Genomic DNA, 25,306 nt, shown 5'->3' with positions numbered 1-25,306 from the left:
GATACCAATTCCAGCACATCAAAAGAAGACTGTACCACCCTGACTCCTCCCCCTTCTTCTCTAGTGGTATCTCCCAGGAGGGACCCGCATTAACCTGACTTTCCCACCCCTCTTCCCGATGGTATCTTCAAGGAGAGGATTGTACCACCCTGACTCCTTCCCTCTCTTGCCCAGTGGTATCTGCGGGGAGGGGGACTGTACCATCCCAACTTCTCCTTTCTTCCTAGTGATATCTCCCAGGAGGAAGCTGTAACCTGACTTTTCCCCCTCCCCCAGTGGTATCTCCCTTGAAGATCTGGACATATCTCCCCTATCCCCATGAATGGGGGCTGCCACCTCTGCTTCTTTAAACTTTGCACAGACCTTTACAACACAGTTCCAAAGACCAGCTGCTCCCGGAATCTTGCCCTCAGAAGGTTTCTACCCTCGAACAACGCCCTCCTCCCCCTCCTTCTGTGGAACAGCCCACTGTACGGATTGGACGGTAAGATGGCGGCCCTCACTGGCCGCCTGGGCGCAGCCATGTTACTTGCCCAACAACGTCACTTCTGGCCAAAGTCTGGGCCGATCCATAACTGCACCTGGTTCAGAGTGAGTAGACCACATCCTCACATCCCTTAGGATCGTGTGCGAAACCAACAGCCCCAGAAGGGGCAATGGCAGGGGTGATGACAGGAAGTGGTAGTGGGCCTCAGAGGCCTTTTAAGTCTTGTTGTCGCGTTGCGCAAAAGCGAGTGGACGAGGGTTTATGGCGTGATAGTTGCTGAGGTGATTTTGAAGTGACGGCTTTGTTGGCTTTTGGGAATGATACACTGTCAGTTTGTGGGATCAATTGGTGGAGGCATTAAAGAATCTAATGAATGGGAGTCTATGCGGGTCAGGGATGGGGGCTTCTGGGATAGTCAGTTTTTAGATTCCTTGCTGCGTCTTGTTGTCAAGTCTTAATAGTGTGTGTCCTTCATCAGTCTTCCCAGAGGTTTGCTAATTTTATTAGTCTTTCCGAAGAACCAACTTTTGGGCTTGTTGATCCTCTCTGATATACCTTTGTTTTCTATTTCTTTAATTTCTGCTCTTCCCTGTGCTATTTTCTCTTTATCTAACTTTTAAACAAAAATCTAACTTATTAAATTCGATGTTAATTCATTAATGTTCAGGCTTTCTTTGTTAAAAAAAATTTAAGAGTGTGAATTTTCCTTTAAGAATCTCTTTAGCTGCATTCCACAAAATTTTACATACACCATCTTATTATTGAGCTTTGTGTTTAATTTTTCTTTTAAAATTTATTCTTTACATTAATATTAATGCTTTTGGGAAGATTGACATTTTTATTAGACCGTATCCAGGAATATGGTATGTCTGTGTGCCTATTTTATATTTGTCAATTAAAAAAAATATTTTTAATCGTATAGTGCCAGCTCCTTAAAAAGTTTATTTTATATATTTCTTGCTATCATTACTAATGTTTTCTCCCCCATTTTCATTTGATCATTGCTGTTATAGAGGAAAAACTATCTGCTCTTATTATTTTATCTTGTATCCAGTCCTTTATGAAATTACCCTATGAATTCTATAGTCTGGTAGGTTTTCTACGTATAAAATCGTATCTTGGCAAAAATAAGCTACATTTTTTTTCAATATTTATTCTGATTGTTCCATCTATTGTATGAGCTGGAAAAACAATTTTGAGTTGTATCAGACATCCCTGTCTTCTTGCTAATTTTAATGGCAATAGCCTCATCATTTTACTTTTTAGTATAATATTCCATGACTATATTTTGTAAAAGATTTTTGTGATATTTAAGTGATTTGCTTCTCTAATTTTAGTTTGAGTTTTTATTGGTAATGACTGCTGAATTCTGTCAAATGCTTTTTTGGTGTAAGTTAATAGCTGCCCACCCCCAATTTGTTCCTTTAATAAATAATGTTAATGTTGAGCCATTTTCATCTGGAAAGAAGAGACTAAAAGCTTTCCATAGGATTTAAGGGGGATTTTTCAATCTAAAATGGCAAAATAATTCAAGATGGTAGAAGAGATCCCTTTCATTTCAGATGACCAGGTTTCCACGTTTCTCCATAGTTACCCACCAGGTTCCCATGGACAGATCCTTCCCCTCCCCACTCTATTCACTGCTCCAGTTTCTCCTTTCTCCCAAATCCAGATCTGCCTGGAACCTGGAATTGAGGGATGGGCTGGGTGGGTAAGGTGGGAAGCCTCCTGTGGAGCCACCCAAGAATAAGGGACTCTGAGCTCATTAATTTCATTCCAAACATCATGATTGTTTCTATAATCCACCCGACACTTAGAGTGGGAATTGCTGAACTTTGTAGGGTGAATGTGGAATGACACTGATGATATGGATGCTGTCCTTTTAGGATTTCTTGGTGTCTCTGCGGAACTGTTGAGCTTTCTCCTTACTGGAGGTGGCAGGATCTTCCATTCATTCTGACTGCAGCCCACATACAGACACCCCTCCAGCTTTGGAAGGTGGGTTGAGACCCAGGGTGAACATGCCAACTAATGGGAAATCACCCCAGAGTTTCCCTGCCTTGGTTCCAGGACAACCTGACAGATCATTTAAGGTAAGGAGGAGGAGCCTATTTTTTCCTACTTTTTCTTTTATTTTTTTGGTAGATAAATTTTAATTTTGAGATAATTGTGGATTCAAATATTATGCACTGTTTACCCAGTTTCCCCCAATGGTAATACTGTGCAGACCCCTGACACGCTATCACAACCGGGTTATTTACATACAGAAAAACTTCCATCACCACAAGGATCCCTCATGTTGCCCTTTAATAGCCACAACCACTTCCCTCCTCCCCGACTCCCTCTTTAACTCCTGGCAACCACCAATCTGTGCTCCAGTTCTATAATTTTTCGTTTCAAGAATGTTATATAAATGGAATCGTACAGTATGTAACCTTTTGGAACTGGTTTTATTGAACTGAGCATAATTCTCCAGAGAGTCATTCAGATTGTTGCATATATGAATAGTTCATTCCTTTTTATTGCTGAATAGTATTCCATGGCATGGATGTACCACACCTTGCTTAACTAGTCACTAGTTGAAGGACATCTTGGTTGTTTCGAGTTTTTGGTTATGAAGAAAGATGCTGTGATTGTGTAAGGTTTTTGTGTGGGATGAATGCACATGAGTGCAATTACAGGATTGTAATGCTAAGTACATTTAAAACAATTAATTGAGTTAGTTTTTTAGTATAGTTTTAGATTTAAAGAATAATTGAGAAGATGGTATGTGTAGTTCTATATACCATTCTTGCCCTCTTCTCTTTTGACAGTTTCCCCTATTATTTATATCTTGCATTAGTGAGGTACATTTGTCACAATTAACCAATATTAATACATTATTCTTAGAGTCTGTACAGTAAGGTTCATTGTGTTGTACATTTTTTGGGTTTTGACAAATGCATAATGGTGTATATCCACTAATACAGTTTCATACAGAACAGTTTCATCTGTGCTTCAGCTATTCATCCTTCCTTTCCCTTTGCCTGAGCCTCTGGCAACCACTGCTTTTTTTCACTGTCTCTATAGTTTTACCTTTTCTGAAATGTCGTATAGTTGGAATCATACAGTCTGTAGTCTTTTCAGATTGGCTTCTTGCACTTAGCAGTTTGCATTTAAGGTTCCACCATCTGTTTTCACGGCTCGATGGCCCATTTATTTTTATCACCGAATAATATTCCATTGAATAGATGTACCTCAGCTTGCTTATCATTCACCTATTGGAGGACATCTTGGTTGTTTCCAGTTTTTCGCGATTATGAATAAAACTGCTATAAACATTTATGTACAGGTTTTTGTGTGGACGTAAGTTTTCAATTTTTTGAGTAACTAAGAGGGCAATTGCTAGGTCACATGGCAAAACTATTTAGCTTTGTAAGAAACTGCCAAACTGTCTTCCAGTACTCCATTGCTATTGCTCTACATTCTTGTCAGTATTTGCTTTGGATTTTAACCATTTTAATAGGCGTGTAGTGGTACCCCACTGTTGTTTTAATTTGCAATTCCGTAATGAAAAACGATGTTGAACATAGTTTTCCATGCTTATTTGCCATCTGTATATCTTCTTTAGTGAAGTATCTATTCAGATCTTTTGCCCATTTTTCAATTGGATTGTTTTCTTATTGTTGAATTTTAAGAGTTCTTTGTATATTTTAAATACAAATCTTTTATTAGGTATGTGTTTTGCAAACATTTTCTCCCATTCTGTGGCTTGTCTATTCTCTTAATAGTGTCTTTCACAGAACAGAATTTTTTAATTTTAATAAAGGCCAACTTGTCAATTTTTCTTTCAGGAATCGTACTCTCAGTGTTGTATTTTAAAACATCACCAAACACAAGGTCACTTAGATTTTTTCCTGTTATATTGCAGAAGTTTTGTACTTCTGCATTTTACATGTAGGCCTAAGATCTATTTAGAGGTAACTTTTGTAAAAGGTATAAGGACTGTATTTAGATTTTTTTTTGCATACAGTTGTCCAATTGTTCATCACCCTGTGTTAAAAAGGCTATCCTTTCTCCATTGAGTTGCTTTTGCTGCTTTGTCAAAGATCAGTTGACTATATTTGAGTGGTCAATTTCTTGGCTCTTTTTGTTCCATTGATATATTTGTCTATTCTTTCACCAGTACCATTCTTTTTAAAAACTGAGGTATAATTGACTTACAACGTTATATTAGTTTCTGGTGTAGAACATAATGATTCAATATTTGTATATATTGTGTAATGATCACCCCATTACTGTCTTGTTAACATCTGTTACCATACATAGTTACAGAGCTTTTTTTCTTTTCTTTTTTTTTAATTCAAGTTTATTGGGGTGACAATTGTTCATAAAGTTACATAGATTTCAGGTGTACAATTCTGTATCACATCATCTATAAATCCCATTGTGTGTTCACCACCCAGAGTCAGTTCTCCTTCCATCACCATATATTTGAAGAACTTTTTTTTCTTGTGATGAGAACTTTTAAGATTTACTCTCTTGGCAACTTTCAAATATACAATACAGTATTATTAACTATAATGACCATGCTTTACATTACATCCCCATGACTTAGTTATTTTATGACTGAGAGTTTGTACCTTTTGATCCTGCTCACTCATTTTGCCCTCTCACCACCAATCTGCTGTTCTCTATATCTATGTGTTTGGTGTTTTTGTTTTAGATTCCACATATAAGTGAGATCATATGGTGGTTGTCTTTGACTTTTTTCACTTAGCATAATGCCCTCAAGATCCATCCATATTGTCGCAAATGGCAGGATTGCCTTCTTTTTTTATGGCTGAATAACATTCCATTATTCCATCTTCTTCTCTGCTTCCTGTTTTCTGATGACAGGAATATTGGTTCTTTTGTTAGAGTCCCACAGGTCCCTGAGGCACCTTTTTTCCAGACAATTTTGTCTATGTTATTTTGATTGGGTAACTTCTATTCTTCTGTGTTCCATTTTACTGATTCTTTCCTCTGTATCCTGTGTTCTGTTGTTGAGGCCATCCATTGAGTTTTTTATTTTGGTTATTGTGTTTTTCATATCTAAAATTTCCATTGGGTTGTCTTTGTATTGTCTGTGTCTTTTTGCTGAGACATGCTTGTTGAAGCATTTTGGTGATGGCTGATTCAAATCTTTGTTGGATAATTATTTCTATTATCTCAGTCTTGGTACCTTTTTTATTCATTGAGTTTGAGATTTTTCTGGTTCTTGATATGAGTGATTCTCAGTTGAAACCTAGACATTTTTAGTATTAAGTTATGAAAATCTGGTTCTTATTTAAAGCGATTTTAGTTGGTTTCCTCTGACTTCATTGCAGCTGGGATGTGGGAAGTGGGGAACCACTTCATTACTAATACTGTGTTCCCCCCAAAATAAGACCTAGCTGGACAATCAACTCTAATGCATCTTTTGGAGCAAAAATGAATATAAGACTGGGGGGGTCTTAATTAATTTTTGCTCCAAAAGACACATTAGAGTTGATTATCCGGCTAGGTCTTATTTTTTGGGGAAACACGGTAGGTGGGGAAAGAAGTCCAGGTTTCCCATTTGGCTTCCCTTGACATCCATTGTGGAGAGCTCATTACTTCTGGGCACAGGTGGAATTCCAGCTTTCCACTATGTCTCCCTTGATTCTTCCCTGGGTGGGAATAGTAGTAGTGCCTAATTACTGCTCCCTATTACCTCCACTGACACCATGCGGGGTTGGGGGCTTAGCCTTGCTACTCCTTGGCGGTGGTGAAAGTCCTGACTCCAGCATGCCTCCTCTGACACGACTCCAGCATGATGGAGGACAGATGCCTCATTACTGCTGATTTGGGGTGGAAGTCCAGGCTCCCCATGGTTTCTCCACTGCCAGCGCTAAGTGAGGAGCCTCATTACTGCCCAGAAGGGATAAGCCTTAGCTCCTCAGTCTTTTGAGTTATCACCCCAGTGTCGTGTAAGGTTTAGCATCATGTTACAGCCAGACCAGAGTGAAAGTGTATGCTCCTCACTTGGCTTTTGCTGATGGGGTGGAGTTGGGACCCACTGTTTTTTCCATGATGCTTGGCTAAAGTAAGGTGGTTATTATTATTGTTTTCCTTTATTTTATAAATTTTATTGGGGAATATTGGGGGACAGTGTGTTTCTCCAGGGCCCATCAGCTCCAAGTAGTTATTCTTCAATCTAGTTGTGGAGGGCGCAGCTCACTGGCCCATGTGGGAATCGAACCGGCAACCCTTTTGTTCAGAGCTTGCGCTCTAACCAACTGAGCCATTGGCCACCCCTTGCACATCCATGATTATCTGTTAAAGATATTTTTCTAGAAATTAAATTTTTGTGTCACAGGAGAGGGATCACTAAAGTATAAGGAATTCAGTGGATGACAGTGAAAATTCTTCCTTTAATAGTGTTCTTCCTAGGTAATAGTGTTTGGAGGCTGATGATTCTGAGCTATGCGTGGCACCTTTTTCCTTATTATCAGTACTCTACCCCTCCCGAACTCTTGCTTCCCAGAGCCTCCAAAGATGAGTTAGAAATGCCCACATCCCCAGTCAGTTTTTGTTTTTCATTCATTTGCATGTTGCCTTTGTTTTCCCGTGGTTTTTAGGAAGTTTTTAAGTATAAGTAGATAAATATTAGGATAAAGGAAGTACAAAAAATAAAATATCAACACAAGTTTTAGAAGCATGCTGGTCGACACTCCTAGTAGCTAGAAACATTGAAGTCTAGATTTATCTCTGATGTCTGAGAAGACATAACAGAATAAGAAGTGCAATCAGACATGTGAGTTACAATGCACGCACAGAGAAATCAATAATTCCTCTGTAGCAAAGATTTCCTGTTACTTGAGGGTCAAGAAATCTTTTGATAGGGGATGGCCGGTTAGCTCAGTTGGTTAGAGCGTGGTGCTCTTAACAACAAGGTTGCCTGTTCCATCCCCACATGGGCCACTGTGAGCTGTGCCCCCTGCAACTAGATTGAAACAACTACTTGACTTGGAGCTGATGCGTCCTGGAAAAACACACTTAAATAAATAAAAGTTTAAAAGAAAACTGAAAAATAAACTTTGAAAAACAAATCTTTTGATAGATCTTAATATGGATGTTGGAAACAATATCTTCAATTACAGCCTATCGTAAGTGCTACTGTACACGTCGGTGGCCATTTTTCTTTATGAAAATATTTTTCACTCAGTATTTAAGTGAGATTAACTACTATAAGATTTTGCTTGCAGTCAAGTGATAAGAGAAAGACTAAATATAAATTATCATCTGATTGGTTAATTAATTAATGCATCTGACCCAAATTACTGTGCAGAGTCAAATTACTGTGATATGCTAGTTACTTTGTGTGGGTTTAAGAGTTTTAACAAAACATGCCACCTGAGAGCATAGGGATAATGAGTACATGAAATACTGCATAAAAAAGCTAATGGAGGGAAGTTGTGTCAGACCTTTAGACTCTTGAAGCTTCTAGCAGTTGGTTGCCACATGCAAGTACTTTGCAGCTATTTACTTTATCTTTTGACCTTTCTGAGTTACAGTTTTAATCTGCACCCCCTAAGCAGGATTAAAGAGACACTTTAAAATACAAATTAGTTAGAAAACATAAAGCAGTCCTACTTCCCCCGTAGAATTTTAGTTGAATTAAATCATAAAAGAAATAATGATTATTGCATATATTGTATTAGTCTCACTACATCTGTGGAATAGAATTTACAGTCTGAGTGTTTTTATCTTCACAATCATCTTGAGTCCTTAATCTACCTTCTTTTCCCTTTTGAAGTCTTCCCCATGCGTTTCCAGTACTCTTCTGGCTGGTTCTCTTTTTTTCTGAGTTGCTTAGCTGGTGCACAATTTGTGAGTTCTGTTGATGTTATCAAAGAAGTCTGTGCAGGAAGAGCATTACTAATTAAGAAACTGCTAACCAATATCCAAATGACAAGGCCTGGATAAAGTTCTGTCCCCAACAGTGTCCATATGTTTCCACTGGAAGAGTGCACCATGGATGTACGCGTGGTTGGTCTTCCTTGCCGTGTAGCAAACCGCCGTGCTTTTTCTTAAGCATATATAGGGAACTGATTTGTGAAGGAAGACCCATCAGGAAGGTTTCTCTTGCATTAGGTTCCCTCTTAAATTCTATTTTTGCCTGTTTTCAGCAGAGCAACAGCTTTGGTACCTTCTACTTTTTCCTCTGTCTTTGTAAAACAAGCCGCACCCTCTGCATGGTCCAATGCAGTCTGCTGTTTTATATGGCCTTGAGCTGCCCTGTCTTCTGCCTTTTCTGTTTCTTTGCTCTTCTTACATTCTGTTTGTCAACATTTCTTGCTTTCTTTTAATATCCAACATTTCTTTTTCAATTTTCCTCCTCAATTTCCTTCTTAACCTTTCTTTGTCCTTTCACTTTTCTTCAAATTTTTTTCCCCCCACTGTGTCAGTGAGGTTCTGGGTAGATCTCTCTGATTTGAACATCGACTAGGCTTCTGAGAGAGTGACATGTCCTGAACTTTCTCTTTCTGTTTAAGCGTAAGACTTTGTATTAGGAGAGGTGAGTGGTGTATCACAAACTCTGGACTGAGAGTTTTTAGAAATGTTATTGGGTTCAAATGAGGGATGAAACAGACTCAACTTTCTGACTGGTTCCCATTTGCAACTGATGTTTCAACTTTTAGTGAGTGCATCTTTTGGTATTGATTTTAACAGCAACAGAACTGCTTGAGGATGCTTCTGTCACTTTGTTATCTTCCCAACTTGCAGCCATCTGTGTAGACTGCTCATCACTACCTGCCATGAACACCATGAAGACCATGCTGCTCCTCTTGACCAATGTGATGGCGACCTGAATGGTGCCTGGGAACCCCAACTCACTCCCCTCTCCTCTTCTGTCTGTTATAAGGACAATTGTCATTGGATTTAGGGTTCACCCAGGTAATTCAGGATGATCTCAATTCAAGACCCTTAACTACATATGCAAAGATCCTTTTCCCAAATAAGGTAACATTCACAGAGTCTGGGTGTTAGCATGTGGGCATATATATATATTTTTTTTTAAGAAAAAAGTTTTTTTAAAAAAATTTTTATCGGGGAATATTGGGGAACAGTGCGTTTCTCCAGGGCCCATCAGCTCCAAGTCATTGTCCTTCAGTCTAGTTGTGGAGGGCGCAGCTCAGCTCCAAGTCCAGTCTCCATTTTCAATCTTTAGTTGCAGGGGTCGCAGCCTATCATCCCATGAGGGAATTGAACCAGCAACCTTGTTGAGAGCTCGCGCTCTAACCAGCTGAGCCATCCGGCCGCCCCTCTGGAAGCTCAGCGGCAGCTTGTTGTCTTCAATCTGGTTGCGGAGGGCGCAGCTCACTGGCCCATGTGGGAATCGAACTGGCAACCCTGTTGTTCAGAACTCACATTCTAACCAACTGAGCCATCTGGCTGCCCTGGACATATTTTTTAGGGACCACCATTCAACGCATTACAGCCCATCCTCTGGTCCCCAAATTCATGTTTGTCCCATGTGCAAAATAAATTCACCACATTCCAACATCCTCCCAAATCTTAACCCATTATAGTATCAATTCTAAGTCCCGAATCTCATCTAAGTATTATCAGCTCAAAAAGCCCTAAATCTTATTATTTAAATAATCTAAGTCAGGTATGAATGGAGTGAGACTCTGGGAATGATCCATCCTGGGGCAAACTCTCTTTCCATCTGTGAATCTGTGAAAGTAGAAAACAAGTTATCTGGTTCTAAAATACAATGGTGGAGGAGGCATAAGATAGACATTCCCATTCCAAAAGGGAGAAATTGGAAAGAATAAAGGGGTCACTGGTTCCAAGCAAGTTTAAAATTCAGCATGGCAATTCCATTAGGTTTGAAGGTGTCAGGATGGAGCACTGGTGTAGTGGCTGCTGTTAATGAGAGGGTTTCTGGAGACTGAAAAATAATGCAGGCAACTCCATAGATCATAACAAGAGTTTATGGGGCCGGCCCAGTGGCTCAGGTGGTTGGAGCTCCGTGCTCCTAAATCTGAGGGCTGCTGGTTCGATTCCCACATGGGCCAGTGGGCTCTTGACCACAAGGTTGCCAGTTCGATTCCCCGACTCCCACAAGGGATGGTGGGCTCCGCCCCCTGCAACTAAGATTGAACACAGCACCTTGAGCTGAGCTGCCTCCTGGATGGCTCAGTTGGTTGGAGTGCGTCCTCTCAACCACAAGGTTGCCCGTTTGACTCCCGCAAGTGATGGTGGGCTGCGCCCCCTGCAACTAGCAACGGCAACTGGACCTGGAGCTGAGCTGCGCCCTCCACAACTAAGACTGAAAGGACAACAACTTGACTTGGAAAAAAAGTCCTGGAAGTACACACTGTTCCCCAATAAAGTCCTGTTCCCCTTCCCCAATAAAATCTTTTAAAAAAAAAAAGAATAAGGTGCTTAATTTTAAAAAAAAGGAGTTTATTACAAGGTAAGTTACTTACAGGAATAGGGTTGGAACAAACAGACGACTCAGCTGTCTGCACAAATATTCTCTGCTATCAGACTGCTGTTATAATACATGTTTTATAGTCTAGCTTAGGTATTAACAAGACAAATGGACAAGACAAAGGGACAAAGAATGTAGTGTGTGCCAGGAACCTTACCTCCTGGTGTTCTTGTGATAGATGACTTTTTAGAATTGACGCTAGCACCAGTTTGATATTTATCTCCGTTGTTATGCCTTTCTGGCCGTTACTGACAAAAACCTGTACAGCTGCATTGTGTAGATTTAAAGAACACTGGTAATCATTAACTATGAGGCTTTGGTATGCTGGCTGAGAACAGTGAGGTTGGTCCGAGTTCACAGTGCAAAACACTTGAATAGAAAAGAAATCAGAGACACAAAGATGGAGTTAGTTTTGTTCACAGTTACATCCTTACGCAAGGCCTGAAAATAATTCTCTGTGGCTCTGCCGTTTTGGCCTGTGATAGCTCTGTCTTTGTGACCTGTGGCAACACTTTGCACCCCTGCACTGCCTACTGCTCCATTGGCTTCTGCCTCTGGGTCTGCACCTCCCCCCTCTGACTTTGCACCCAAGACTGTGCCCTTGAAGTCATTCTTCCTTTTTCTTGCAAGGAAGCATATGTTTGTAGCTAGGTAGTTCTACCAGACAATTTTCTACTTGTAAAATTTTAGAAGCCTGATAGCCTTTTCTTATTTTGTCTTGTATCCATCCTTCTCAGTTCAATTTGCAGTGTTTCTACACATATAACATTCTCAAAAGCCTTGTGGTTCTCCTGTGTAGGCCCCCATTAGACAAGAGGAGCCCTATATTTTTTACTGGATTATTTACTGGATAATCTCATCTCTGTTCCTAGATTCTGCTGAAATGGTTCAGTGGATCCATGAGTCACACACCTAATCCCTTCAGGAAAGATTGTCTAGCCAAACTCTTGGCTTTCTCTCCATAGCACTAGTTCCGAACAGTGAATTTTCTAATTTTAGCATTCTTTACAATGTGGGTAGGCTGAGAATCTCTGAAATCATCAAGTATTGGTTCCTTTTTGCTTAATAGCTCCTTACTCAATATGTTTCTTTTGTCTCACCGTTTACTATAAGCAGCAAGACAAAACCAGGCCACACCTTCAATACTTTGCTTGAGAATCTTTCAGCTAAGTAGCCAAGTTCATTCCTTACAAGTTCTACTTTCCTCACAACTGTAGAACACAATCCTATCAAGTTTTTTGCTACTATATAGCAAGGATAGTTTTTCCTCCAGTTTCCAATAACATGTTCCTTATTTTCATCTGGAATCTCACCAGAAGCACCTGTAATGTTCATATTTCTATTAACATTCTGCTCATGATGATACACGTACCCTCGAAGATGACAGAAGCTTCCTCTATTCTCTTCCTCACTTCCTTTTGAGCCCTCTGCAACAGTGCCTCTCATGTCCATATTTCTTCCAATAGTCTCTTCAAGGCAATTTAGGCCTTTTCTGTCACACACCTCAAAATTCTCCCAGATTCTACACATTATCCCAAGCCAAAGCCACTTCCACATTTTTAGGTATTTATTATAGTATCACCTCACTTCCCAGTAAAATTTGTGTTAGTTTCCAGGTCTGCCATAACTAATGACCAAAAACGTGGTGGCTTTAAGCAACAAAAGTTTGTTTTCTCATAGTTCTAGAGGACAGAAGTTGGAGATTGAGGTGTTGGCAGAGCCATGGTCCCTCTGAAGGCTCTAGGGGAGAATCCCTTCTCGCCTCTTCTAGCTTCTAGTGGTTCAAGGTGTTCCTTGGCTTGTGGCTACATTACTACAATCTCTGCCTCTGTCTTCACATGATCCTCTTCTCTGTGTCTGTCTTCCTTATCTAGGTCTTATAAGGACACTTATCATTGGATTAAAGCCCCCCTGGGTACTCTATATCAGTCAGGGTTCTACCAGAGAAGTAGAGCCAGTAGGGAATATATGTATATACACACACATTAAGAGACCTATTGCAAATAATTAGAGTACGTGATTGTGCGAGCTGGCAAGTAAATCCAGAATCTATAGGGTAGGCTATCAGGAAGGGCAGCCGGAAACTTTCAGGCAGGATTTGACATTGCCATCCAGAGGTGGAATCCCATTGCTCTTAAGGCCTTTTAACTGCTTACATGAGACCCACCGAGATGATCAAGGATAATCTCCTTTACTAAAGTCAACTAATGGTATACGTTAATCACATCTACAAAGCACCTTCACAGCAACAAATTAGATTAGTGTTTGATTAACGAGGGACTGTAAGTAGCTCACTTGACACATCACGGTCTACACCTTGTCAACTTGGCACCCACACGCATCTTCTTAAGTCATACTTAATCTCCTAGTAGAGACAATAACAAGGTTACCCCTCTGTCTAACATGACACAACTACAATGTGTACAACCGAAAACGGGCTGTTTCCACAGAAGAGGATGTAAAGTCATTGAGTGATGTTCACTCTTCTCCTTGATGCACTTAAATACTGTGACTTAAAGTTAACTATTATTAATAGATTTTATGTTAGATGATAAGAGGATGAGAGAGGGAACAAAACAAAAATATTTGTTATGTACACATTCATAATAAAATCAGGAAGAAATATGCAAAATTACAGTTCTCATGTCTGCAGCTGGTTATGTGGTCATAGCTGATATTTATAAGTACTTTCTTCTACTACCCTTTCCATATTCCCTTTGCAAGCACCTCAGCTGGTTGTGGTCCTTTACATAGTGGGATGACCCAAACCTTCATTCTTGTAGGGTCTGGGCTATTAATAGTCCTGCCTGAGTTGAGTTGTTGTAGTTTCCCATTTACTTTAATCACAGGGCATGGGAGTATGCCTTAACGGACCGTGTAAATATTCCAGGAATATACTCCCTTACCTCCATTGTGTGGCAGCAGCCCAATCTCCCGTTAGTAGTCAGGATAACCACCCCAGCCAGTATAGTAACTCCCCTTTTTGCCTATTGATTTAAAGGTATGAGGGGCCACAGAGCATTAGAGATATTGCTTCCAGGCAGTTTGGTTCAAATAAACTCTTACAAAAAATTTTTTTTAAAAGCATGAGGAGCCCAAAGTGGCTGGGTGGCAGCCTTAGCTTCCAGTTCAATGGAATTGCTATTACGTCTCCTGGTGGAAGCCTTCCTCTCTTTGGAACTAAGACCTCTACACCAGCAGAGCATGAGGTCACAGGGATGGGAAGCAAAAACTTTGCTAGTTGATCATTAGGGGTAATAGTAAGTGGTGCCATTCCCATTTCCATCCCTTGAATTCTGGACCCGTGACCCCTGTCTATGGGAGAAGCAGCACCATGTATTAGATGCTGATTCAGAGGCTGTATAGCATCCTGGAGGACATTGCTCCAGTCCTGCAAGATACTACCATGTTTCCCCGAAAATAAGACCTGGCTGGACAATCAGCTCTGCAAAAATTAATATAAGACCCAGTTTTATGTTATGTTATGTTATGTTATGTTATGTTATGTTATGTTATGTTATGGCCCGGTCTTATATTATAGTAAAATAAGACCGGGTCTTATAGTAATTTTTGCTTCAAAAGAGGCATTAGGAGGCCGGCCCGGTGGCTCAGGCAGTTAGAGCTCCGTGCTCCTAACTCCGAAGGCTGCCGGTTCGATTCCCACATGGGCCAGTGGGCTTTCAACCACAAGGTTGCCAGTCAACTCCTCGAGGTGGGCAGTGCCCCCTGCAACTAAGGTTGAACACGGCACCTTGAGCTGAGCTGCCTCCCGGATGGCTGAGTTGGTTGGAGCAACCACAGGGTTGCCGGTTCGACTCCTGCAAGGGATGGTGAGCTGAGCCCCCTGCAACTAGAAAACGGCAACTGGACCTGGAGCTGAGCTGCGCCCTCCACAAGTAAGATTGAAAGGACAACGGCTTGACTTGGAAAAAAGTCCTGGAAGTACACACTGTTCCCCAATAAAGTCCTGTTCCCCTTCCCCTTTAAAAAAAAAAAAAAAGAGGCATTAGAACTGATTGTCCAGCTAGGTCTTATTTTTGGGGAAACACGGTAACATCTAGCTGCCACTGTAACCAAGTCTTTTTTTTTTTTTGCTTAATCAAACAATTTTAATCAAGTTGGTAGTAAGCAGTAAAAGTGCAATTACATGAAAAACCCCGTATTTTACGTTTCAGTTGTTTTCCATTGTCTTTGCTTACAAGAAGTTTGAGGTGGGACCGACTCCTGAATCTTCTTCCTGTTGGTGGAATAAGGTACATATTGTTCTGGAGTGGCACTCATATTGAATTTATGAGCAGTAGGTGGTTTGGTCGTTGGAGGATTCATCGGACAGAAAGTGAAGCCAACAGTGCCGTTCAGGGGGCAACGTGCCTCCATCCACATCCCAGAATGTGTCGGCGCCACTCATTTCGGTTTTACAGTTGTGTCCCCTTATCCGCGATGTCCCTCTCTGCAGTTTCACTTACGTATCGTCAACAGCAGTCTGAAAATATTAAAGAGAAAATTCCAGCAGTAAACAATTCATGAGTTATACATTGTGCCCCGTTTTGAGCAGCGTGATGAAATCTCTTGCCGTTTTGCTCCGTCCCGCCTGAGACGTCTCCACGCTGTATATGCTTCCACGCATTAGTCACCCAGTAGCCATCAGATTGACTATCCCAGTATCGTTATCACACTTCTTGGGTTCAGTTCACCCTTATTTTACTTAATAATGGCCCCAAAGTGCTGGCAATTCAGATATGCCAAAGAGAAGTCATAAAGTGCTTCCTCTGAATGAAAAGGTGAGAGTACAGTACAATATGTTGAGGGAGACCACATTCACATAGCTTTGATTACATACAGTATATTGTTATAATTGTTCTATTTTATTATTGTTATTAACTCTTATTGTGGCTAATTTATAAATCAAACTTTATCATAGGTATGTATTATAGGAAAAACCAGTACATATAGGATTTGGTATTATTCATGGTTCCAGGCATCCACTGGGGGTGTTGGAACATATCCCCTGCGGAGAAGAGGGTAAACTACGACCGTGTTTCCCCGAAAATAAGACCTAACCAGAAAATAAGCCCTAGCATGCTTTTTCAGGAGGACATCCCCTGAACATAAGCCCTAATGCGTCTTTCGGAGCAAAAATTAATATATTAAGACCCTGTCTTATTTTTGGGGAAACACGGTATGTGTATAGCCCATCAGTGACAGCCAAAAAACTGTTTGTTGTCTTCATAGTATTTGTTTCCATATTGGTCTTCCTCCCACTCATGTACCAACAGGATTTGCCCTGAAGAAAATTTGTATATAGTCGCGGAAGCCACCGTGGCCTCTGACCTGCTGCAGCACGTGCTTCAGGCCTAACAGTCTTCAGAAGGCCTTTCCACCATTCTGTCAAGCCAGCTGCTTCAGGATGTGGGGGAACATGGTAAGACAAGTGAATTTCATGAACATGGATCCATTGCTGCACTTCATTTGCTGTGAAGTGAGTTCCTTGATCAGAAGCAATGCAGTGTAGAATACCGTGATGGTGGATAAGGCATTCTGTAAGGCCACAGATAATAGGTTTGGTGGAAGCACTGTATGTAAGGAAGGCAAATCCATCCTCAGAGTAACTGTCTCTTCCTGTAAGAACAATTTGCTGCCCCTTCCATGATGGAAGCTGTCGAGTGGAATCAACCTGCCACCCGATAGCTGGCTGATCACTCTGGGGAATGGTGGCATATCAGGGTTGGTCTTTGCTGCTGGCACAATGGGCCCTCTGCTGTGGCTGTAGCCAGGTCACCCTTGGTTACAGGAAGTCCATGTTGTTGAGTCCGTACATAACCTCCACTGTTACCATGGTCATTTTGGTCATGAGCCTACCAGGCTCACATCTTCGTTAGTACAAGTTGCACACACTTTGAAAATGATGTCTAAGTGCGGGTCATAAGGGCTCAAGGCATCTGGAGAGCTATTGTTTTTTGCAGTTCAGACATAGCTTACTTTTTGTCAGGGCCTTATTCAAATATGGCCTTCTTTCGTGTAGTTTTATGAAGAGGAGCTAGCAGTAGCAGTATTGGTAGATGTGGAATATGCATCCTGCATAATCCAAGTAACCTGACCGGGTGCTGTTTCTTGCTTAGTACCAGGGGTAGGTAACAACAGCAGTTCATTTTTTGTTGTGTTTGGAGTGTCATGGGTGGCTCCTGCACAGGCTATTCTTACGAATTCAGCATTTGAGTGGGCCCCTGGATTTTTGTTGAATTTATCTCCTAGCCTCTATTGATCTTGTGTGTCCCTATTGCATTTAAGTCAGCCTAGCTTGAGCTTCAGTTTCTGATATCATGATACCGTCAATGTGGTGTATTACTATACGTTGGACCTGCATCAAGTCCAAATCCCTTCTAATCAAATTATGACAGTTGAATTATGACAGCTGGTGAATTCACATCACACCCTGGCAGTACAGGAAATGTAAATTGGGATTCTTCCCACGTGAAAGCAAACTGCAGTTGACTGTTTTCCAATATTGAGATAGAGAACAAAGCATTTGCTAGATCAGTTGCTGAGAACCAGTCTCCTTTAGCTTCCTGTATTTTTTTCACTGTTAAACCATATCAGGAACTACTGATGCTACAGGCAAAACTAATTTAGTTAAGCCTTGTTAGTCTCCCTGAGCCATCCACCTTTTTCATGGGCCACACGGGGCTATTCTAAGAGAAATTGTTCGACCTGAACTCCAGCATCTAACACGTCATTAATTAAAGTGGTAATCTCTTTTTGTCCACCATATATTCTATACTGCTTCAAAATAACATGTATGGGCTTGAGCAATTCTAAAGATCCTCATTTATCATGCACAATTAATACTTGTGAAAGGGTGAATTTATATTCCTTCTGTTTTACAATACTAAATAGGAGAAGTGTTCTCCAGTTAGACATAATATCCATCTCAGGGATACATTTAGATGAAGGAGATGTAACCATTTCACATAAAGTCCATTCAAACATTCCCATTTTCATCCAACTCTCACTTTAATTCCATCAGCTGTTGCATCCCTATATCCTACCAATCTAACTGTGGCCCCTGTTAGGACTTCACCAACAGATTTTGGAATCACAGTGCATTATTCTTTGGTGTCAAAGAGTCCCAGAAAATTTTCTTCTCTATCCCCGGCCATTTTACTCATGCATGTGCATATGGCCTTGGGTCCCCAGATGGGTGTTGAGCCTGGTTAGAGACTAAGAAAAATCATGAGTCCATAATAAATAAATGAACAAGAAAGAAGGGAAAACTATTCCTTAAGGTCTAATGACAATTACTAATGTGTAAAGAATGATAGAGTTAGAAAAATAACCATTTTGCAACCATTGTAATAATAATTGAGCCAAGCAAGAATCATTGGTGGATGCCAAAGCTATTGGTTGAAAGTTTAATGAGGAACAAAATATTTATGTAGTCTCAAGGTATGTCCCCACAGATTGCTCATTAATTACATAGGTAAAATTGGAAATTTTATAATGGAGAAAACTGATAGACACTACCTTAACTAAATGATCAGAAACATAAAATGTTTAATTTGAAAATTCCTCATAATTTCACCTTCTGGAGATCATCTTAGGTTTAACAGTTCAGTAAGTATTCTTCCAGAACTCTGAAGTTTTTTCGGCTATGACTATCCAATTGTTCCAGATCCATTTATTGAAGAGTGTCCTTTGCCCACTGAATATCTTTGACACCTTTGTCAGACTTCAATTGGCCATATATGTGTAGGTCTTTCTAAACTATTTTGTCTCATATATATCTTTACAAAAATACCACACTGTCTCGAGAACTATAAGTTTTATGAGTCTCGAAATTAGGTAATGTAAGTCTTTTTCCCTTTTTCAAAAGTGCTTTGGCTATTCTAGGTCCTTTTAATTTCCATATGCATTTAATAATCAGCTTGTCAATTTCTAATTTTTAAATTTCTTTATTGATTGTGATCAGTGTTGTTTGTAATATTTTTATTTTTATTTTATTTTTTATTTTTTTAAAGTTCTTTTTGGGGGGAGGAAGGGGAACAGGACTTTATTGGGGGACAGTGTGTACTTCCAGGATTTTTTTTTCCAAGTCAAGTTGTTGTCCTTTCAATCGTAGTTGTGGAGGGCGCAGCTCAGCTCCAGGTCCAATTGCCATTGTGAGTTGTAGGGGGTGTAGCCCACCACCCCTTGCGGGAGTCGAGGAGTCGAACCAGCAACCTTGTGATTGAGAGCCCACTGGCCCACATGGGAATCGAACCGGCAGCCTTCGGCATTAGGAGCACGGAACTCCAACCGCCTGCGCCACCGGGCCGGCCTGTAATATTTTTATTTTAAGGAATCTACTGAGATTGTTTTCTTTGTGCCCTAGTATATGCTCAATTTTTGTGACTGTTCCATGTGCACTTGAGAAAAAGTATATTCTGTATGACCTGGGTGCAGTGTTGTCTATATATATCCGAAAGTTCCACATTATTGATTATGTTGTTTAGGTCTTTTATATCATTATTTATACACACACACACACACACATATGTATTAATTTTTTTCTTTTTATTGGGGAATATTGGGGAACAGTGTGTTTTTCCAGGGCCCATCAACTCTAAGTTGTTGCCCTTTGATCTAGTTGTGGAGGGCGGAGCTCAGATCCAAGTACGGTTGCCGTTTTCAATCTTAGTTGCAGGAGGCACAGCCCACCATCCCATGCTGGAACTGAACCGGCAACCTTGTTCTTGAGAGCTTGCGGTCTAACCAACTGAGCCTTCTGGCCACCCCTCATTTATTTATATATATATATACATATTTAAATATATATGTATATTTAAAATTTTTTTATTGGTGAAGGGGAACAGGACTTTATTGGGGAACAGTGTGTACTTCTGGGACTTTTCCAAGTCAAGTTGCTGTCCTTTCAATCGTAGTTGTGGAGGGCGCAGCTCAGCTCCAGGTCCAGTTGCTGTTGTTATTTGCGGGGGGCGCAGCCCATCATCCCTTGCGGGAGTCCAACCGGCAATCTTGTGGTTGAGAGCCTGTGCTCCAAGCAACTGAGCCATCTGGCACTAGCCTATTTGGGAATCGAACTGGCAGCCTTCGGGACTTTGGAGCACGGAGCTCCAACTGCCTGAACCACTGGACCGGCCCTTTTATTTATATTTGTGTTCACTAAATCTGTCCAATTCTGTGAGTGGTATGTTAAAAACCTCCCGTTAGAGAATGCTTCTATTTCTTCTTGCATTCCCGTAGTTTCATAGAGGCTTTTGCTGTGTTACTTTGTGCATAGGTATTTACAAATTTCTTTATTGTTATGTCATTGTGGACAGGGCTTTGTAAAGTGTTCTACTTTGTCTCATATAATTGCTTTTAGATTTTACTTTGTCTGGTATCAGGATTTTAATCCCTGCCTTTATATTTTCATTTGGTAAACCTTTGTCCATTTCTTTAATTTTAGCCTTTTTGAATGACTGTGTTTTAAGCATGTCTCTTGTATATAGCATTATGTTGGGTTCTGCTTTATGAGGCAGTGTGAAAACTTTTCTCTTTTTAATAGGTAAGGTAAGCCCATACACATTTATTTGTATTACTGTTTGGTAATATAAATAATGCAAATATGTTTTGTCTCAATTCTCATTTTAAATTATGTTGTAATTACTATGTGTATTTGTTAAGTTTATTGTATTTCTCTATTGAGTGTTTCTTCTAAATTTTTGGTAATTAGGAAGGTTTATATTTTTATGCTGGGAGCTACCTTTGTGTTAATACTTTTTTTAAAAAAACGTTTATTTTATTTTAAGTGTGTTTTTCCAGGACCCATCACCTCCACGTCAAGTAGTTGTTTCAACCTAGTTGTGGAGGGCACACAGCTTACAGTGGCCCATGTGGGGATCGAACCAGCAACCTTGTTGTTAAGAGCACCGTGGTCTATCCAACTGAGCTAACTGGCCGCCCCATTGTGTTAATACTTTGTATAGTACCCATAGTTAACCTTTTTTTCCTTTCTTTTTATTTACTTATTTATTTACAAAAAGTGTATATATATATGTATATATATATATTTTAATTTTATTGGGGAAGGGGAATAGGATTTTATTGGGGAACAGTGTGTACTTCCAGGACTTTTATCCAAGTCAAGTTGTTGTCCTTTCAGTCTTAGTTGTGGAGGGTGCCGTTCAGCTTCAAGTTGTTGTCCTTTCAGTCTTAGTTGTGGAGGGCGCAGCTCAGCTCCAGGTCCAGTTGCCCTTGCTAGTTGCAGGGGCACAGCCCACCATCCTTTACGGGAGTTGAACTGGCAACCTTGTGGTTGAGAGCCCGCACGCTTACCAACTGAGCCATCCGGGAGGCAGCTCAGCTCAAGGTGCCGTGTTCAATCTTGGTTGCAGGGGGCGGAGCCCACCATCCCTTGCGGGACTCGAGGAGTTGAACTGGCAACCTTGTGGTTGAGAGCCCACTGGCCTATGTGGGAATTGAACCGGCAGCCTTCGGAGTTAGGAGCACGGAGCTCCAACCGCCTGAGCATCCGGGTCAGCCTCCAAAATTGTATATATTCACTGGTTGCCCTATTTCCCTCAAGATTGAGGAATGAACAAAAAGGGGGCAATTGTAACAGGGTGAAATGCTCGGCCTCTTTGACTCCATCTTGTTGAAGCCTGCTTTGTTCTCACGGCCTTCAGGCTAATAGCTTCTGCTTAGTCTTGCATGTAGACATGCTAATCATTAGAGGAATTCTGCGTGTAGCTTGAGTTTTACAAAAGCAGTCCCTCCTATTAGCCCTTCCCCGACATAAAAGAAGCCTGAACTTTGGTACGATGGAGTTGAGGAAACACTAGGGCACCTATCTTCTCAGCTGGCACCTTCTTAATCAATAAACCTTTCCTTAACCCCACCCCCAACTGTATATATTTAATGTATACAACATGATTTGATATGTATATACATAGTGAAATGATTACTATAGTCAAGCTAGTTAACATATCTCCTCACATAGTTACGCTTTTTTGTGTGATGAGTGTACCTAAAATCTAAACTCAGCATGTTTCTATTGTTCAACACAATATTAAGTATAGTCATCTTACTGTACATTAGATCTCTAGACTTATTCATCCTACATAACTAACTTTCTCCGTTTTGACCAACATCTCCCCATTTCCCCACACCTGAAAACCACCTATACTGCTTCTATGCGTTTGACTTTTTTTAGATTCCACATATAAGTGAGATGATACATTTGTCTTTCCTCTGTCTGGCTTATTTCACTTAGCATAGTGCACTCAAGGTCCATCTATGTTGTTGCAAATGACAGACTTTCTTTCTTATGGCAGAATAATATTCCATTGTGTATATATACCCCATCTTCTTTATCCATTTATCTGACAACAGACACTTAGGTTGTTTCCATGTCCTGGCTGTTGTGAATAATGCTCCATTGAACATGGGAGTGCAGCTATCTATTCAGTATAATGATTTCATTTCCTTCGGATCTATACCCAGAAGTAGCAATGCTGGATCATATGGTAGTTCTATTTTTAATTTGTGGAGGAAACTCGATATTGTTTACCATTACAACCAATGATTGTACCAATTGACTTTTTCCTTATTCGTCTTTTACTATCTAATTTGTGTCTCACTTATTACCTATACAGCAGTCAATGATCTCATTCAGCTTTCCCCTTTTCTTTTTTTTCTCCTGTTTTTCAGTTGCAGTTTTTCTACTTTATCGGAACACTTAACGTTTAAACATTATCCTTCAACCCATGACCCCAGCCTTTACAGTTGAATATGTAAAATGCTCGTTGTCAGTCCTTTTGCCAGAGTTTTCCCATTCATCATTTCTGGTTGGGTGAAGGTCGTTGTTGAGCATCACGCTGTCCGATAGAACTTCCTGCAATGATGGGAATGTTCTGTAGTTATAATGTCTGGTACTGTAACTAGCTGCATGTGGCTGTTGAGCACTGCAAATGGGCCTAGTCTGACCAAGGAACTGAATTTTAAATTTTATCCCATTTTAATTCATCAAAATGTAAATTTAAATGGCCACATGTAGCTAATAACTACCATATTGGACAGCGCAACCCTAATAAATTCTTTAGGAAGGGCACACATGTTCTGGCACATTCCAAACTTTCTAAAGTCCTTGATGTTTGAAGGATATCTTGGCTGGGTATAATTTCATTTGTTTGTACTTGCTTTCCGTAAGTTTCTTGAAAATGCTGTTCCACTATTGCTTTGCTTTGTATGTTGTTTTTGAGAAATTGATGCCATTCTAATTCTCTTGCCTTGTAAGTTATTTCATTCTTTTGCCTGGAGGCCCAGAGGAATTTTTTCTTTGTCTTTAAATTCTAATAGTGTTTTTAGGGTATATCTCAGAGTTGAAGGTTCCAGGTCAATTTTCCTTGATACCTAGTGGGCCCTTTAATTGTGTTGAGGTTTGTTTTATGATTCAGGATATGGTCTAGCTTGGTGAATATTCCATGTATATGTGAAGAAACTGTTAATCTCTATTTTTGAGTGGAAAGTTTGCAAAGTCAATTGGTTGATTGGTGGTGTTCAGTTTTTCTATATCCTTGTTGATTTTCTGTTTACTAGTTACTTTTATTACTAAGAGGTATTGAAAGTTGGCGGCCAGAATTGTAGATTTGCCCATTTCTCCTTTCATTTTTGCTTCACATAGTTTGAAGCTATATTATTAGGTTAACCTTTCCCACACTGCTACTCCCAGGGATCCCCCTTCTTGGTCCTCTGGCTGGACAGTTGGGGTTTTAGTCTCTCCACTCTGGCACTCACTTTCTGTAAGCCGGTTTGCCTTTGGGGCTAAGCGGTGGGAGGTTAGAAAGAAGGCAATGGGGATCCTTCCCACACTCTATTCCTCTGGCCAAAGAAAAGGATTTTTCTCCCTTAGAGTTTGAGGTGCCTGCTGCTGCATGGTTGCAGCTTAGGCACTGGGGCTTACTTTGGGGCAGGACTGTATCAGAACAAAAGGTTCTCTCCCATTTTCTCTGCCCCACAGAGCTCCCCCCACCCCCCAAACTTTATGTCATATTGGTGTTCCCGCTGCCTCTGTACTTGGTGCTTCTCTAAGGTCCATTATCTGTTAGCGACCTAGTTTATTCTTGTGGCTTCATCTGGTGCTGAAATGCTATTGCTTTCCAGTTCTTGGCTTATCCTAGCCTTCTCTCCTGAGCTTCAGAATCACCTGCCAGCTGGACGTCTCTATTGGTATGTGCCATAAACACTCCAGCTCAGGTCCAAGATTTATTTCAATTTCCCCTTCTGCCAACCCATTTTCTTTTCTGTTTTGCTAATCAATATATGGCACAAGCCTCAATCCAGCTGTTCATGCTCTTATCCTGGGAATAATATTCTCTCCCTTTCACCCATTTGACACTACTTCCATATAATTTATAAATATAAATATATTGTGGGGAGGTCATAAAATATCCTGACGGTATAAGGAGTCAAGTATTTTAGAGACTGATGAGCTATAGAAACAAAAGTTGGAAATCCCTTCACTGTCTAACCCCTGACCGTCTTTACAGCCCTTTATCTTATCGTAGCCTGAAGCACCATTTTCCCATCACACTGTACTGTATGTGGTTCTCTAACTCACCGTGTGTGTTTCGTGTCTTCCTGCCTTTTCTTGTGCTATTGCCCCATATTCATGAGGGAAATGATATTCTTTTTTATGAATTCAAAGCACTATCTCCTCAAGTGAAGTTCAACCTGATAACACAAAATGGAATCTGGTTCCCTCCCTTGTGAAAGCCCATTGCACCCTGTACCGATGTCCCCACGTCCAGCAAAGCTCGTGCAGCACCTCATCACAAGGCTGTGTTCATATACAGGTATCCTTACTGGGATATGAGCTCCTTGACAGCAGGCACTCCATCTTTTTCCTTTTTGTTTCCCCAGCAACTGGGACAGGTCCAGGCACACAGTGTTTTAACTCAGAAGGACGTCGTCTTCTCTTCATGAATTGATAAAGTAACACAGAAGCAGGGCTGTTCTGGGTTTCCCCACTGCAAAGTATAATATCCAACAGGACAAAGCCAGGTGTCTGATGCAGTTTTTCTTATTACTTCTCCATAGTTCTCTGTTGAAAGACTTAGTCCCCACCCGTCTTTCCCATGCGTCCCATTCTGATCATTGCACATTGTTGTTACAGGAATCTGTGTCATTCGAGGACGTGGCTGTGGATTTCACCCGACAGGAGTGGCACAGACTGGACCCTGCTCAGAGGACCATGCACAAGGATGTGATGCTGGAGAACTACAGCAACTTGGCATCTGTGGGTGAGGATTGTTGTCTCTGTAACTCCTGCTTGCATGTGTTTCCTTTCTTGATGG

At 40.7% G+C, this 25,306-nt stretch overlaps 1 protein-coding gene and 2 pseudogenes across 14 annotated transcripts in view; 1 reads left to right on the top strand and 2 right to left on the bottom strand.

Moving 5' to 3' along the window:
- ZNF157 (zinc finger protein 157) overlaps positions 1-25,306 on the top strand; it is a 63,969-nt gene that overhangs the window by 35,746 nt on the left and 2,917 nt on the right. For 2 of the 14 annotated variants that reach the window (XM_033105773.1, XM_033105787.1), the window contains exon 2: positions 25,126-25,252. In XM_033105773.1, the coding sequence (XP_032961664.1) occupies positions 25,204-25,252 (49 nt within the window). In that variant the 5' untranslated portion in view covers positions 25,126-25,203. Of the gene's footprint in view, positions 1-277; positions 592-709; positions 769-913; positions 977-2,373; positions 2,581-9,289; positions 9,428-15,148; positions 15,227-16,249; positions 16,396-24,927; positions 25,014-25,125; positions 25,253-25,306 lie in introns of those variants that run through there. The other 12 variants (XM_033105767.1, XM_033105769.1, XM_033105759.1 and 9 more) reach the window with 12 other exon arrangements.
- On the bottom strand, positions 8,196-9,308 carry LOC117024748 (UBX domain-containing protein 4-like; annotated as a pseudogene).
- LOC117024742 (NADH dehydrogenase [ubiquinone] 1 alpha subcomplex subunit 12-like) lies at positions 15,138-16,331 on the bottom strand (annotated as a pseudogene).

This window comes from Rhinolophus ferrumequinum, chromosome X (genome assembly GCF_004115265.2).
Source record: "Rhinolophus ferrumequinum isolate MPI-CBG mRhiFer1 chromosome X, mRhiFer1_v1.p, whole genome shotgun sequence".
NCBI lineage: Eukaryota > Metazoa > Chordata > Mammalia > Chiroptera > Rhinolophidae > Rhinolophus > Rhinolophus ferrumequinum.
This window is presented reverse-complemented; position numbering and strand designations above follow the sequence as displayed.